Raw genomic sequence first — 15749 nt, 5'->3', positions numbered from 1 at the left:
AAATGGACACTTACCTGTCCCAGGGTCCAGCGATGTCTGCGGCAGATGACGAGCGATCGCTCGTCTCTCTGCTGCCCCCGCCGCCATCCTCTGTCAGGGAATCGGGAAGTGAAGCGTTGCGGCTTCACTGCCCGGTTCCCTACTGCGCATGCGCGAGTCGCCCTGCGCGTCTCTTCTGGTCCCCGCTGTGTCCTGGGAACTGTGTGTTTCCCAGAACACAACGGGGGGGGGGCAATTGCGGGGGTCTGCGGTGGTCTGTTCCGGAAGTGGGTGCAGATACCTGGATTATCCAGGTAACTGCACCCCCCTCCCCCCTGAAAGGTGCCGATTGTGGCATCAGAGGGGGGGAGGGATCAGATTAGCGGAACTTCCCCTTTAGGGTGGAGAACCGCTTTAATTTCAGGCTGCAAAGCAACAAAATGATCTGCCTCACAACCTCTTCTCCCGCTGATCAGTATATCCTGATGTTACCCACGGCTGGTCTGCCCCCGCAGTAACACCATTTAAAGTGGTTGTAAACCCTTACAACCCACTTTGACCTACAGGTAAGCCTAGATTAAGGCTTACCTGTAGGTCCAAGAAATATCTCCTAAACCTACACGGTTTAGGAGATATTTGCAGAAAAACAGGCACTGAGCGCGGCACCGTCAACGTCGAAGATGCCGCGCATGCGCGGGAGTGACGGCTTCGCCAAATGACAGCGGCGGAGCAGCGAGACCCACCAAGAAGATGGACGCTCGGAACTACAGGGGACAGCGGTGACTTCGCTGGCTCCTGTGTCAGGTAAGTGACACATAATGGACTACTCCATAGTAATCTATTATGCTTTGCCTTTGCAGGGAATGAAAGAGGAAGTAAACTCATCAGGGTTTACTTCCTCTTTAAAGGTACCTCATGGCACTTAAAGTATATTATTATATTAACCCTTGCTTTGGCATATACATTGTTTTGGTGATTTGTGCTCGTGTATCCTAAATATTTAACTGTTTTGGCGGGATTTGTGATGTCCTATCACTGGGGGGGGGGGCTTGTTTTTTTTCAAATTTTTGCTCTTTTTTTCTGATTGGTTCATGGCTTTTTAAATATTTTTCACCGTCACTCTACACACATCACATGCCTGACGAAGGCGCGGCTCCGAAACGTTGCACTATCTTTGTGTTGTGATCATGCAATAAATCACCCATTTGGACGCTGCTTGTGTCGTTCCATGGTGTGCTGGCAAATATTTTCACTGTGAATTGAACCAGTATCCAGCTGGTTGTTGCTACAACACCCAAATCTGAGAGCCCATCCAGGAACATGTGCGATGGGAATATTAAGTACTGCTTCCTAAGCAAGTGATCACTGTGATTGGTACCCCCTGCCGACTCTCACTTGTTACCCTGTGACCAGGTTTCGTTGATGTCAGCTTGGTCTTAGTAAGTGGTGGCGAGTCCACCCTATTTTGAAGCCTATTAAAGGCTATGGCTCTAATCAGTACTTCAAAAAAAAAAAACCTGCCTGCTGTAATTCATATGCCCGGTGACCCAGAAAGGGCCAGATACATGAATAGGGGGCGGCCACAGGCGGCAGTGGATAGATTCATGCTATGCTTGCTATGCATTAATACATACATTATGCATATAGGTGGTGGCGAGGATAGGGGGTGGTGGCACCTGGGCAGCGGCGCCTGAGCGCCCCTAATAGACGGGCCACCCCTGGTCTTAGTGCTGGGAGAGTGTGATTGAGTATGCTGTCAGCACAAAAACAGATGTACAGTACATATAAATGGGAGCACAGCATAAGGCATACTCCATGCTGCCATATATATGTATTTGCTCAGCAGGAAGGGATTAAAGGTTCTCTCCAGGTAGAATTATTATTATTATTATTATTATACACGATTTATATAGCGGAAACAGTTTATGTAGCGTTTTACAATGTATGGGGGGGACAACACAATTACAGTACAGTTCGATACAAAAGGTACAGGAGGGCTTACATTCTAAAGGAAGGGGGTGGTGGTACAAAATGTAATAGAATTGTCCTGTGTTATTAACAATGCAATTGCCAAATGCCAAATTCTCACCAATGTGTTACATTGAAATGCAGTGCACATTAAAGAAAACAATATTTTTTTGGCCTCTGCTATAAAAGAAAAGCATATCAACGCAACACGAAAAAAAAAAAAAAAAAAACAGCAGGCCAACACATCAACTCAAGTGTGTTTATTGCTTGCTAAATGCTATGCACCTGATGTGAATCCAGCCAAAAATTTACATTCATACAGATAAATAAAGTAATCATAAAGTGATTTCAGCATTCCTGTACTAACCCAGTCTACCGTACTGCCTTTTTGGTAATCAGTTGATTGTTGAACACTCCTGCTTGTGATGCCCGCACAGTACTACAGACTGCTGTCTCTCACATACAGAAAACAATGTTTGTCGATCTCAGTGAATTATTATAGTCAAACTTGCCTTTGAGGTTTAAATGTAATTGTTGATGCAGGAAACGCAGTAAGATGATTTATTCTTTAATAAATAAAAATACTTATTGTTTCTGTTTGTTGATTGTTTTATTTCTTCTTTATTTTTATTTTTTTAACACATGGGATGCCAAAACTATTTATGGTTCAGAGCCCTATGTCCGATACGTATAACGATGACAAACAGGGTTAACATAACTCACCACTTGACATAGACCAGAAGGTGTGCCCTGGTCTAACGTACGGTATACCAAAATAAGGGGGCATACCCTAGATAAGAAATGAGGATTAAATGAAATGAACATGAAATGAAGTGAAATGAGTACTCTGTGAGGAGTATGATGCCTTGAGAAATGCCCTAAAAAGGGGATGGGAGGGTGGGTATTGCACACAGGAACCGACAAGGAACACAGCAGAATGAGCTGATTAAATACCCCTCCGGGCTCCTCCCAAATTCCGGCCACCGTGCTGGCTGATAAGGAACACAGCTGAACGGGCTGATCAATTACTCCTCCGGGCTCCTCCCATAAATACAGGCCACCATACTGGCCTTTCAACTTATGGTTCAGAGCCCTATGTCCGATACGTATAACGATGACAAACAGGGTTAACATAACTCACCACTTGACATAGACCAGAAGGTGTGCCCTGGTCTAACGTACGGTATACCAAAATAAGGGGGCAAAAACATACTGGTAGGGAATTGTTCTTTATCGATTGAGTTAGATCACTGAGTGAGTTAACAGATGCCTGAGCTATTACCACCTGAGGATTGTGGCTGTACTGGGTGAAGCAGGCAGACTCCTACCTGCCTAGCTATTTAATGACATGTCTGGGGACCCGCTGTTACCGATTATGTAAAAGTGGATGTCTACGCTGGAGCTTACTTGCTGCTCTTTGAAACCGCTAGGGGAAGTACGAAGTGATCTTTGTATCAGGCTAAGTAGCGTCTACATAGCTCTCGGCCTGCTGGATTACCGCAGGTGAACTTTCCAGGTCACAGGTATCTGTAGTAGGCCAACACCTGGCTGCTTGTAGGACCATGCTAGGGGAGAGAACAAACGAGGGGATAGTCAGGATGGTCGGAATACCCTTAAGGATGTCACCCGTTCGGGTAAGCATTTGTCACCGACCATCGGTTGGATTTCCTGGACTTCACGAAGCATGGTTCAACCAGCGTGGGACATGAATAAAGAAGGTTTGCGGGGTCCGGCAAGGACAAGAAATGTTGCCTGCTGGCTAGGTATCGCCGAACAGTGTTATGAGATAGGCAGCTAGGTATGACAATATGACGAAAGGCCAGTAACCGCCTGATGTTGGAGGTTTCATAGGAGTGGTGTGTCCGGAATTTCTGAAGGCCCTCCAGGCTGTCTGGTAGTTTGAGCATGTTGCGAGAAAGTGAGACGTTTACGAGTCTGGTCGCTGTTTGTAGATATTGTACTAAACCGGGGTTTAGGTGAGACCGACCAAGGACAATGGCTGACACTGGATTGGCTCCAGTCAAATACGACAGCGCATCTGCTACGAGATTGCTCTAGGCCAGGAACAACGTATAGTCAACTTTAAACTGAATTATAATGACAGCTGTACCAGCCTGCCCAGGCAGGACATGACTGCTAGGGATTTAGACCTATCTTACAATAATCACTGCTGGTTGCCTGATGGTGGCCAAAAATTGCAGCGAAGCCTGTGATGGTCGCTACATCTGTCACTAGCTGGGGTGATAGGGGCGAGATAGACGGTATAGACATGATATACCGATCTACGTAGTACGGAACCTCTGATATTGAAAGATCCGTGGCATCCAGATTAAGGGTCTGACAGGGGCCCTGAATCTGGGAGGGGAAGACGAGGATGCATGACATAAAGACCAACCCTGGGGAATGACCATATTACAGAACTGAGCATACCCGAAACAGACTGAAGCTGCTTCTAGGTATACCCCTGTGTGTGGGTGAAGTGTTTGAAAAACTGACCTGATAGGGTCAGCTTGTCAAGGGGGAAACTGGCGTGCGAGGATGTTCTACATGTCCCTAAAGATGGCAGTTGTGATGAGCAAGCGTCTAGCGTTGGCTACGGGCAGATGTTTCTGGATACCCGTTAGAGGGGATCTTACTGTATGGGCCATCACAGACGGCTCACCGGGGTCCTGTAAGGATAGAAATGTCGGGTGCTGGCTAGATACAGCCTGACCGTGTTACGAGAAGAAGCCAGCTGCGTGTGGCAACTCGACCTCTGGTGTAGGACGGAAGCTGAACTCAACTGCCCAACGGGAGAAATGAGCATCAGGGATGGCGAGTGGCGTAGTCATCGGGGCTAAGTGGCCAAATGAGTACCGCTGAAAATGATGTGTGGCTGAGTGCCAACAAAATGCTTGCAACGATCACAAGTTACGCTAAGTTGCACGCCTAGCCGTGATAGCAAGTGTTGCGCTTAAATGTGTGCTCACAATGATAGCAAGGGAGTTTACGTCACTGGAGATGTGTTTGTGGTGGCTGGACTCGGTGGTGTCGCAGACGTCCGGACACAGGGCTATGAGCAGTATGACCTGAAAAGGCTGAATAAGTTATGCCAAGATGCGTGCTTGCTACGAATGCAAGAAGTTATGCTAGGATGCGTAGTTAGCTAGGTTGAAAAGACAAAGTCCACCCAGCCCACGACAAAATCAACAATTTAGACGAACAACATTGCACAACCCGACACACCCAATGCTATCCCCACAGCTGATCCAGAGGAAGGCAAAAAACCCCCGCAGAGCATGCTCTAATTAGCTACAGCAGGGGAAAAAATTCCTTCCTGACCCCTCGAGCGGCGATCAGATTTCTCCCTGGATCAACCTACCTACAATATAGCACCCCGTTATACTACGTACGAATGAAATGAAATGAGACGAACAAACATAAACGAAATGTTGCCTTTGATGAGAACCTGCCATGGTAAAAGCGCAGCTCGGTCGTGTCACAGGCGCCACTGACAGCGAGCCGGACTCTGGAGCATGTACTGAAATGAGGCAATTAGTGAAATGAGGCCAAATGAGCATGGCCCCCTGTCCAGAACCCGAATTTGTAAAACAACTGGGTTTGAACCGAGGTGCAGGAGGTGACAGTGAGATGAGTGAAATGAGTGAATCCGCCATGACAGAGGCCCGAATCGCCATGCCGTAACTTTGCGACTGAGCACGAAACGGACTCTGGAGCATGTACTGAAATGAGGCCAGTCCTGGGGCACGCCGAAACAAATTAGCACATAGGTGTGACTATTCGTGTCGGAGCGTGATAGGTGAAACGAAATGATACCCATGACAAAGACAGGGATCAACGGCTGCGCTCAAGAATCGACAGTGACCCTGTTCTCTGGAGCATGTACTGAAATGAGGCCAGTCCTGGGGCACGCCGAAACGAATTAGAACATAGGTGTGACTATTCGTGTCAGAGCGTGATAGGTGAAACGAAATGATACCCATGACAAAGACAGGGATCAACGGCTGCGCTCAAGAATCAATGGTGAACCCTGTCTCTGGAGCATGTACTGAAATGAGACGAAGCAGTTGGGCACACCGGAACGAATCGGTGCATATAACTGCGACAGGATTCGAATCGGAGCGTAATAAGTGACATACCATGACAGAGACCGGAATCAACGAGTGGCCCACCGATTCGGTAAAGAATCCGTCTCTGGAGCATGTATAGAAATGAGGCCAAACAACTGGGCGTACCGAGGCGAATCGGTGCATCGATATAATGCGACTGGATTCGTAACGGGGCGTGATAGGTGACCAGAAATGATATGCCATGACAATGACAAGAATCGAAAACCGTGGCTGAACCTGCAAATGATTCTGTCACTGGAGCATGTATTGAAATTAGGCCGACAACTGGGGCACACCGGAGCGAATCGGTGCATCAGAGATGCGACTAGATTCGAATCGGAGAGCGACTCGTGACCGAAATGAAATGAAATGATTGAAATGATCGAAAATGATTGAAATGATCTAAATGATAGAAATGATCGAAACGACTGAAATGATTGAAACAATTGAAATGATTGAAACGATTGAAACGATTGAAATGATTGAAATGATTGAAACGATTGAAATGATTGAAACGATTGAAATGATTGAAACTCTCCGGTTAGTTAGAATTTAGGACGTCTGATTGGGAATTTCCGAAATGATCCGAACGATTCGGACGTAGGGACTTGTGATTTGGTCGGTATGCGGAAGGTTTGAAAAATGAAACGCTCGATGTGGTGTCATGAACGAGTGACCACGACTTCTTTCGAGAAGAATGAAATGAAATGCCATGATTAAAATGATTAAAATGAGCCGGTTAATTAGAATTTAGAACATCTGATTGGGAATTTCGAAATGAACCGAACGATTCTGACGTTTCAGTAGAGACCAGTGATTTGGTCGGTATAGCGGGTTTGTGAAATGAAATGCTCGATGTGGTGTCACGAACGGATGACCACGACTTCTTTCGAGAAGCAAGGAGCACAAATGTTTAGAGGTAACGGACGCGTGAACGATATCGGAAAAATACGAAGGTGATATTTCAGTGAGTGGTTCGTGAGTTCAACAGATCACAGTTTAGTGACATGAAATAACATGAAATGAGAAATGGGAGCCGAAGCCCTACCCGTGACCGCCGAACCAGATGCGTTGCACGATACCGGCAAGTTTTCGAGTGTTGCGCCTCAGACAATACACGAACGCTCACGACGGCAAAACCGACTGTAACACGAGGATGAAGACAGGACTTCAATGAAGACGGAACTCACGAACACTGCACTCCTTCTATCGAACGGTCTCGAATAGTCGGCCCTAGATCTGTGGCGTAGCTAGTATTGCACACAGGAACCGACAAGGAACACAGCAGAATGAGCTGATTAAATACCCCTCCGGGCTCCTCCCAAATTCCGGCCACCGTGCTGGCTGATAAGGAACACAGCTGAACGGGCTGATCAATTACTCCTCCGGGCTCCTCCCATAAATACAGGCCACCATACTGGCCTTTCAACATATTCAGATATAATACAAGAAGAAAGGTCTTGGCAAAAAAAATGGCAAGAATAACTTGGATATCGTGAGGACTAGAAATGATACGAACATATAAAACAGTGCAATCTGCAATTCATGAAAATTGTTTGCGCCGTTTAAAAATAAACATTTGTATAGGAGATTATCTAAAGCTGGGTGAGCTGCTTGTTTGCAAATCAGTTGATCTTCTACAATAGACAGTGTGACTAATTTGGTGCCTGTCCACACTTTTAATAATCAATACATTGGCTGTGCCCTCCTTTGCTATTGGATCATTGTGACAGAAACATGAGGCACAGGAACTGTTTGTTGCTAATTAATATATCTATAACAATTACATTTTATAGAGGAAGAGTGATCACAAAAGGTTTATATTTTTTTAATGTGCATGACTGTTTAGAACAGCTATTCTCAACCAGAGTTTTGTGGAACACTTGGGTTCAGCCAGAGGATGCTAGGGGTTCCTTGAGCAATAGTGGATTGATCTCCCATCAGATAGTACTGCATAGTCCTCAGGGTCATGGTCACCTGACAGAGACAGGGGTTATAGACACCTGAAAGAGCCAGGGGTTATATACACCTGACAGAGCCAGCAGCAAAACACCCGCTGTCTGTAATGGCTTACATTTCCCAGTGATCACTACTACTAAATGGTGCAATATTTTTTACTGATCACTAATGTAAGATGCATTCTTCACTGATCATAGGTTTAGGGGTATTTCTCTCACTATTTCAAAATGTAAAGGGGTGTCCTTCTCCCACTGACCACAGTAAGTGGACAGCTTTACCACTGGATACCAATGTAAAGGGTACCTTTATTGAACACCAATGTAAGGATGCATTTCTCTATCATCCAGCAAGTTGAGACAGGGTTCTTTTCTGGCCATTATTATAATTATTTTATTTTAAAATGATTATTAGTAAAAAAAATATTTTATTGTGGGAGGTATTGAAAAATGACCCACCTTGGGTGTTCTTATTATTATTTCTAAAACCTACTGATCTTGCAAATATATCTCAGGGACTTAAAAAATATTTCAATTTCCTTTTGGGTCAAAAGGTGGAGGAAGTCTGTTTTAGAGCCACAAGGACCTTAAGAACAGTACATACCTAATCACAGAAAGGTATACATTTGCATTTGGTTGTTTTTTTGTTTTTGTTTTTTTAATTTTTGTTATTCTGATTATCCAATCTCCTTTAGGCCCCTTTCACACGGGATGGATCCGTAATGATCCGCCCTGTGATGATCCGCTTGCTCAGCTGGGATCGCTCAGTTTATCCCTGATGAGCCGGTGGATGACAGGGCGATCCCTGCATATTGTGCAGATCTCCACTCTCCTCTATGGGGGATCAGATGAACATGGACCGTCTGTCCATGTTCATCCGATCCACTCTACAGACGGATAGAAAAATAGGATTTTCCTCCGTCTGCAGAATCGGACCATAGCATCCGCAGACACCCGCTATCCCATAGGAATGCATGTATGTCCGTATTTCATCCGCAAACGGATGGATGAAATACGAACATAGGGTCCTCATGTGTGAAAGGGGCCTAAGATACAGTATGCCAACCTCACCTTAATGGGAAGGCCTACACAATTTGTTTAATTTATAGCCTTTCATTTAGGTCCTGTACAGGTATGGGTAAACTTAAAGGAGAGTGTATGGCCAGGTTGAGATTAGCATATTTGAAATTGCCAATTTTAAATCAATTTAAAATCATTATTCCATGTTGAAGTGTTAGAATAAAAAGGTCTCCAAGTGGTCACATAACAGTAGTCCCTTTTCTGCAAGTACTAGTGGCCTTGGTTACTAGTATGACACTTTGGTGAATAAGTAGAATACAGTTGCATTTAATATCCAATTATGTATAAGAACGTACTAATTCTCTACCCATTTTGCAGAGCTGTCAAAATGAAGAAGATGATGAGGAAAAAGAAAAAACATTTGAAGTGAGTTTGTTTTTCCTTTCTAAAATAATTACAGAGTAATGTCTTAAAATAATTGTAATAGTTTCTCTAAGGTAATTTTCACTAATTTCTCATTCCTCCTTGTTTTTAGTCTCCAGCAGCTTAACATGCAGTGCATTTTGTTAAGCTAACAGAATGTTGGTTTTAGTAGTGCTGAAGTTGGATGCCTTACTGGTTGTTGTAAAAAAATATTTTCTCTTTTCTCTGCTTACAGGAAAAAGAAATGGAAAAACAAAAGACATTATACCAGCAGGCCCGTCTACATGAGAGGGGGGCTGCTGAGATGGTGCTACAGATGATCAGTGCAAGTAAAGGTTAGGTTCCATCTTCTGGCGGTATAAGTGTTTCATGAGTTTTTTCATAAATTTTGATGATTATGAATATTTTACTCAGAGATATCATTAAAGTGTGCTTCTTCCTAGTTTACTTTAAAGCCCATCACTGGGCACTACCATTATTATAGTTTTAGAATGGTAATGGATTCTTATGCCGCATACACAGGATTGGACTTTCCAGCAGACTTGGTCTGGGGGACTGGAATCCGTTGGACAATTCGATCATGTGTGGGCTCCAGCAGACTTTTTTTCCCCAAAAGTCAGACAGACCTAGAAATAAAACATGTTTCAAATCTATCCTACAGACTCAAGTCCGACAAACTAAAAATCTGGAAAACCGTTTGTCTGTGTGCTAGTCCGACGGACCAAATAGGACACAAGGGCAGCTACTGGCTATTGAACTTCTTAGCTTAGTCCCATTTACGTCATCACGTTGAAAACTAACTGACTTTCGAACTGACTTAGTCCGGTCGTGAGTGGCCAAGTCAGTTTAGTTCAGAAAGTCAGTCGGACCTCTGCCGAAAGTCCGTCAGGAAGACCGTCGGACCTAGTCCGTTGAAAAATCCGGTCGTGTGTATGCGGCATTAGGCTTTACAAACCTTCCTTTTATTTACAGTTTATCTTTGTGAATTGGCAGGCTTAGATGGAGACTGAGATACAATGCCAATGCTGTTATATATTATACATGCAGTGCTGTTGTAGTAGTGTGCAAAAGTTCAGCAGAAATAAATGGGATGTTTTTAAAGCTTTTTGAACAAATCTGAGAGTACATTAGTACATTGCAAGATGTATAATTTATAAAGCTAAAACTATAAAAATGCTGGTGCTCACAGGTGAGATAAATGTTTCCAGAGTCAGTCCACAGAACAGAAGTAGTGTCACTGTTTCATTGTCCATTGAGGATGCTGAAGGCAAAAAGATGACTTTAAAAGCTGAACTGCTGTACCTAAAAAAAAAAAAAAAAAAAAAAAAAAAAAAATCCTCATCTGGGACTAGAGGTGTCACCTGTTTGTGCAGTGTGTCAGGTGTTTATAAATTGCTAGATTTGCTGCACAGAATTACAAATCCTTAACCACTTGCTTACTGGGCACTTAAACCCCCCTCAGTCCCAGACCAATTTTCAGCTTTCAGCGCTGATGCACTTTGAGTGACAATTACGCGGTCATACAACACTGTACCCAAATGAATTTTTTATCATTTTTTTCGCACAAATAGAGCTTTCTTTTGGTGGTATTTAGTTACAGCTCGGAGTTTTATTTTTTGCTAAACAAACAAAAAAAGATGCAAAAAAAAAAAATCATGTTTTAATAGTTTGTTATAAAATTTTGCAAACGGGTCATTTTTCTCCTTCATTGAAGTGCGCTGATTAGGCGGCACTGATAGGCTGCATTGGTGGGCACTGATGGGCTGCATTGGTGGGCACTGATGGGCTGCATTGGTGGGCACTGATAGGCTGCACTGGTGGGCACTGATAGGCATAGTTAAGGCGGCACTAATAGGCACAGATAAGGCGGCACCGATGGGCACAGATAAGGCGGCACTGATGGGCAAAGATGGGCACAGATAAGATGGCACGGATGGGTGGCACGGATAAGTGGCACGGATGGGTGGCACGGATGGGCACTGATAGGTACCACAGATAGATGGGACTGATGGGCACTGATAGGTGGCACTGATAGGTGGCTCTGATAGGTGGCACTGCTGGGCACTGATGGGCGGCACTGCTGGGCACTGATGGGCGGCACTGCTGGGCACTGATGGGCGGCACTGGGGTGCAGCACCTTTGAGGCAGATTTTGGGTGGCACTGTGGGTGGCACTGCTGGGTGGCACTGTGGGTGGCACTGTGGGCACTGCTGGGTGGCACTGTGGGCACTGCTGGGTGGCACTGTGGGCACTATGGGCACTGCTGGGTGGCACTGACAGGGGGGCACTTACTTTATTTCAGGATGGCACTGCGGGTGGCAGGTGGGCACTGGCAGGGGGCAGGTGTCTGTTTAAATTGCTGGCCGTGATCGGGACTGATGTCCCGAACACGGCCGCCGGCGATCGGCTTTTTTTTTTTCTCCTCGCGCTGTCAGCGCGAGGAGGAATACTAGCCGATTACCGGCTCCGTTTTATCACATGATCAGCTGTCATTGGCTGACAGCTGATCACGTGATAAGGGGTCGGGATCGACCCCTTACACGGATCGGTGATCAGGCGAGTCTCACGGACTCGCCGATCACAGAGCGCGCCGCGCGCGCCCCTCAGGGGGCGCGCAGGCCGCTCGTAACCGGGACTACGTCAATAGACGTAGTCCCGAAAATGTGGGTCCGCGCTATTGCCGTCATTTTGCAATAGCGCGGATCCCAAGTGGTTAAGGGCCGGTTCACCAGGACACAGTGCGGGAAAGGGACATTCCATGTGGGGTTCCCAAACTGCAGGTAATTGTACTGCCCTTGCAATCTGTATGCAGATGCCAATGTATTGTTAATGGCACCCCAAACTTGCATTTGCAGCCAATTCAAGTGAATTAACTGTCAACACAGGAATGCACAGGAATATCATGGGAACGTGAGCCGCGGTCTCATGCAATCCTGATGTGAACCAACCTTAAACAAGCAAAAAGTAAATATATACGCCTTTAAAGTTTTATTTAGCTTTCTTTCTTAGAGCTTTAATAAAGGTAGAAAAAGTCCACGAAAGAGGAGCTCCAGGCTCCTTCAGAAAAAAATTTAAGTCAGCAGTTACAAATACTGTAGCTGCTGACTTTTAATATTTGGACACTTACCTATCCAGGAATCCAGCGATGTCGGCTATTGGGGGCTGCCACCTCCACTGAGGCAAACCGCCCTTGTAGCTCACAGCTGGTTCCCTACTGCACATGCGTGAAGTGTGCTGCGTTCTGTTAATGGGCTGGCTGCAGGGGGAGGAAGAGGGGCGCCGAACTTCCAGGTGAGTTCACCATGGCAAACTCAGCCAGAAGTGGGTGCAGGTACCTGTCAAAACCAGGTATCCGCTCCTCCCTAAAAGGTGCCAAATGTGGCTGCAGGGGGGAGGGGGGTAGGGGGAAGACAACCAAAGCTTCACCTTTTGGGTAGAGCTCCACTTTAAGTTATTTTTAAAAAGTTACATTGCTTCTATTACAGAGTAAGGTAAAACATTCTACAATCCCCTTCTCCAAGTAGCTGTATAAATATCCTATTCGGACTATAACTCTTAAAGCAAAACTATATTGCATCAGAGCACCACAAACCAAAAGCGCTATTTAATTAATTTTAATATTCAAAACAAACTCACTCATCCATTCATGTCTACATATTTTATTTTGCTGAGAACTCAGAAGGACATATGATTCATGAAGCATTTACTTCCTGCAATCCATCTGCCCTTAGCTCAGGCATGCAGGAAGGAGGGTGTGCTTAACTGAGAAACCCCCCCCCCCCCCCCTCTCTTGTAGACTCCTGGGATGTATGGCATCATTTGCCTAGGCCTGGAAACCAGGAAGTAACTAAAGAAATGTAAAAAACAGTTTTAAACAAGTAAATATTATAAACGTTGCTATCTATTTATCAATGCCTAAGGATTAAAAATATTATTCATTAACCTTTAAAACAAATAATGTAAAATCTTATGTGTATAACCTCTCTAATATAAAGTGCTGGTGCTTAACAAAAATTAAACTAGTCCATAACAATATCATTGTTCATTTAAAGCAGAAATATGCAAAAATCCATAATAAAGTGCTGGCTCTTCACACCGTTAAAAGTGCCTCCCCAGTGGCTTATGGTTCACTCTGATCCCCAGCATCCCCAGAGGCTTATGGTCTGACTTCTGATTACAAAGCGCGTTATATAATGATGCTAGATGCTTGACTTCTGATTACAAAACACTTTGTATAATGATGCTAGATAAGCAGGGAGGTGGATGGCTTTCTGGTTGCGTTAATATTCCCTCAAGAATCAATTAAGTAAAGCACAGAGAAAAAGGCTCATAGCGCAACAATGTCATTTTATTAAAACAGTATGTTTGAAACAGCAGGCGATAAATGTCTCAGGCAAGACACCACTGCAAAAACTCTTGTATCACAAATCAAACTTATACAGACCCCTTCTGTGCTTGTATCAGAATTACGGTGTATAGCTCTTCCAATGCGTTTCGTCACGCTGGATGTCATGAGGAGCGGACAAGGCATTGTATTACCATAGCAGTACATACTGTATACCCATGTATGCCATTTATAGTAAGATACACACATGCAAATTACCTGTTGCGTTTGACTTGCCCTGCAGTATTTTACACGTGTATAATTTTTCCTTGTTTTCTTTATACTTTTTTAAGTTAGTGTAAAATGAAGTTTACAAAAAACAAGCAAGAAAAGCAGCCTAAGAAGAAGCATAAACTGAAGTACACACAATAAATTATTACCTTTATATTCCAAGTGATCCCTCCATGACCATGTTGCTCAAGTTAACCCTAAAACTATTGTAGCGCAGCATGAGCAAGCTGAGTGGAAGGATCATTCGTGGACTCCCGAAACACTTTACAATCTGACTGTACAATCTTGTCTTGATTTACTACAATTGTATAATTTGGGACCTACTTAGACCATCCATTTAATTTGCATCCATTGCATGGCTCGTAGAATCTAGTTATTGGTAGAGCTAAAGGAGTTTGTACAGTCAGACTGTGAAATTTGCGGTGAACTGTGGGTCTGGCTTATAGGGAATGATTGCTAGCTTGAGGCAAACACAGCTCATCAGCCTAAGGCTGGTCATCGATAATACGTGTTTTTTTTTTTTCTCTTATCTGCCAGCAGGCAGATCAAAAAAGAAATGAAAGGATTCCCACATTCACACATTTGGGGTCGATATAGGAATCCTCCCTGCTGTGTCATTGTATTTTGACAGCGGGACTCTGCATTTTCAGAATACACTGATCATCGCTGCAGCCAGTTAGCTGCAGTGCTGATTAAGCAAAGTTTTCCAAAACTTTCATTCAAGAGGAGTTGATCACTTGGTGGCAGGGGCGGACTGACAACTCATGGGGCCCCCGGGCAATCAGAGATTATGGGGCCACACAGTATACACAAACACACACACACACACACACAGTATACACAGACATGTTTCTATTGGCTGAAAAGGTACTGGAGAGGTGGGGCAGCTATAATCTCGGGATTTTTAGACCAAAAGGATGTCGGTAAGGGACATTTCAGAGACAGATGTAAAAAAACTCACAAATTTTTACATACTGTCCCTAGTTTTACTGAGGCTGGCAACCCTGATGGGGCCCCCTAGTGGCATGGGGCCCTCGGGCAGTGCCCGAGTGGCCCAATGGTCAGTCCGCCCCTGCTTGGTGGACTCCTCTTGAACGGGAATGGCCATAGATGGAATGAAGTTTGGCCAGCCCCTGCTGAACCGGACAAATTTTGATCCATATGTGGCTTGCCTTCAGTTGCACTGCAAGGTTGAAGGCTGCACATGCTGGGTGCATTACAGAGACTGCTTTAAACAAGATGGCTGTTTATTGTTTATTTTGCAGCCCTCAGTCTGCTGTATGATGAAAAAATAATAATTGTATCAGCATCTGAACATAAACTGCATTGACTCAGTTGCAACAACTTTTTAAATTAAACTTTTACTTTAATAATAATCCATAATATGTTAATATTCATTGCATTGAGGGTGTATATTCTTTATTACACAGGTGAATTGAGCCCTATGGTTGTGGAAACACTAAAACTTGGAATTGCGATTCTAAACGGTGGCAATACAGTGGTACAACAGGTAACAAAGACCACTAAATTCTTTCTTTACACTTTACTAATCAATGTGGGAATTATGAGTAGGGAAGGACTAAGCTTTCAGCAACTCTTCGAATAACAGATCGGAAGAGAACTGTGTGATGATTCATAGAATACTTCTGGAAGCACTTCACTTACATTGTGTTCATTAAA

General features: G+C 44.4%; 1 protein-coding gene across 8 annotated transcripts in view; it reads left to right on the top strand.

Moving 5' to 3' along the window:
* Positions 1-15749, top strand: part of RYR3 (ryanodine receptor 3) — a 1008486-nt gene that overhangs the window by 775133 nt on the left and 217604 nt on the right. For all 8 annotated transcript variants that reach the window (XM_077464742.1, XM_077464741.1, XM_077464740.1 and 5 more), the window contains 3 exons: positions 9410-9457; positions 9690-9789; positions 15500-15579. In XM_077464742.1, the coding sequence (XP_077320868.1) occupies positions 9410-9457; positions 9690-9789; positions 15500-15579 (228 nt within the window). The remainder of the gene's footprint in view (positions 1-9409; positions 9458-9689; positions 9790-15499; positions 15580-15749) is intronic.

The sequence above is a fragment of the Lithobates pipiens genome, unplaced genomic scaffold (assembly GCF_037356315.1).
Source record: "Lithobates pipiens isolate NorthernLeopardFrog02 unplaced genomic scaffold, aLitPip1_a1.2 Scaffold_30, whole genome shotgun sequence".
Taxonomy (NCBI): Eukaryota; Metazoa; Chordata; class Amphibia; order Anura; family Ranidae; genus Lithobates; species Lithobates pipiens.
Note: the sequence above shows the minus strand (reverse complement) of the source record. Positions and strands in the feature narration are given on the sequence as shown.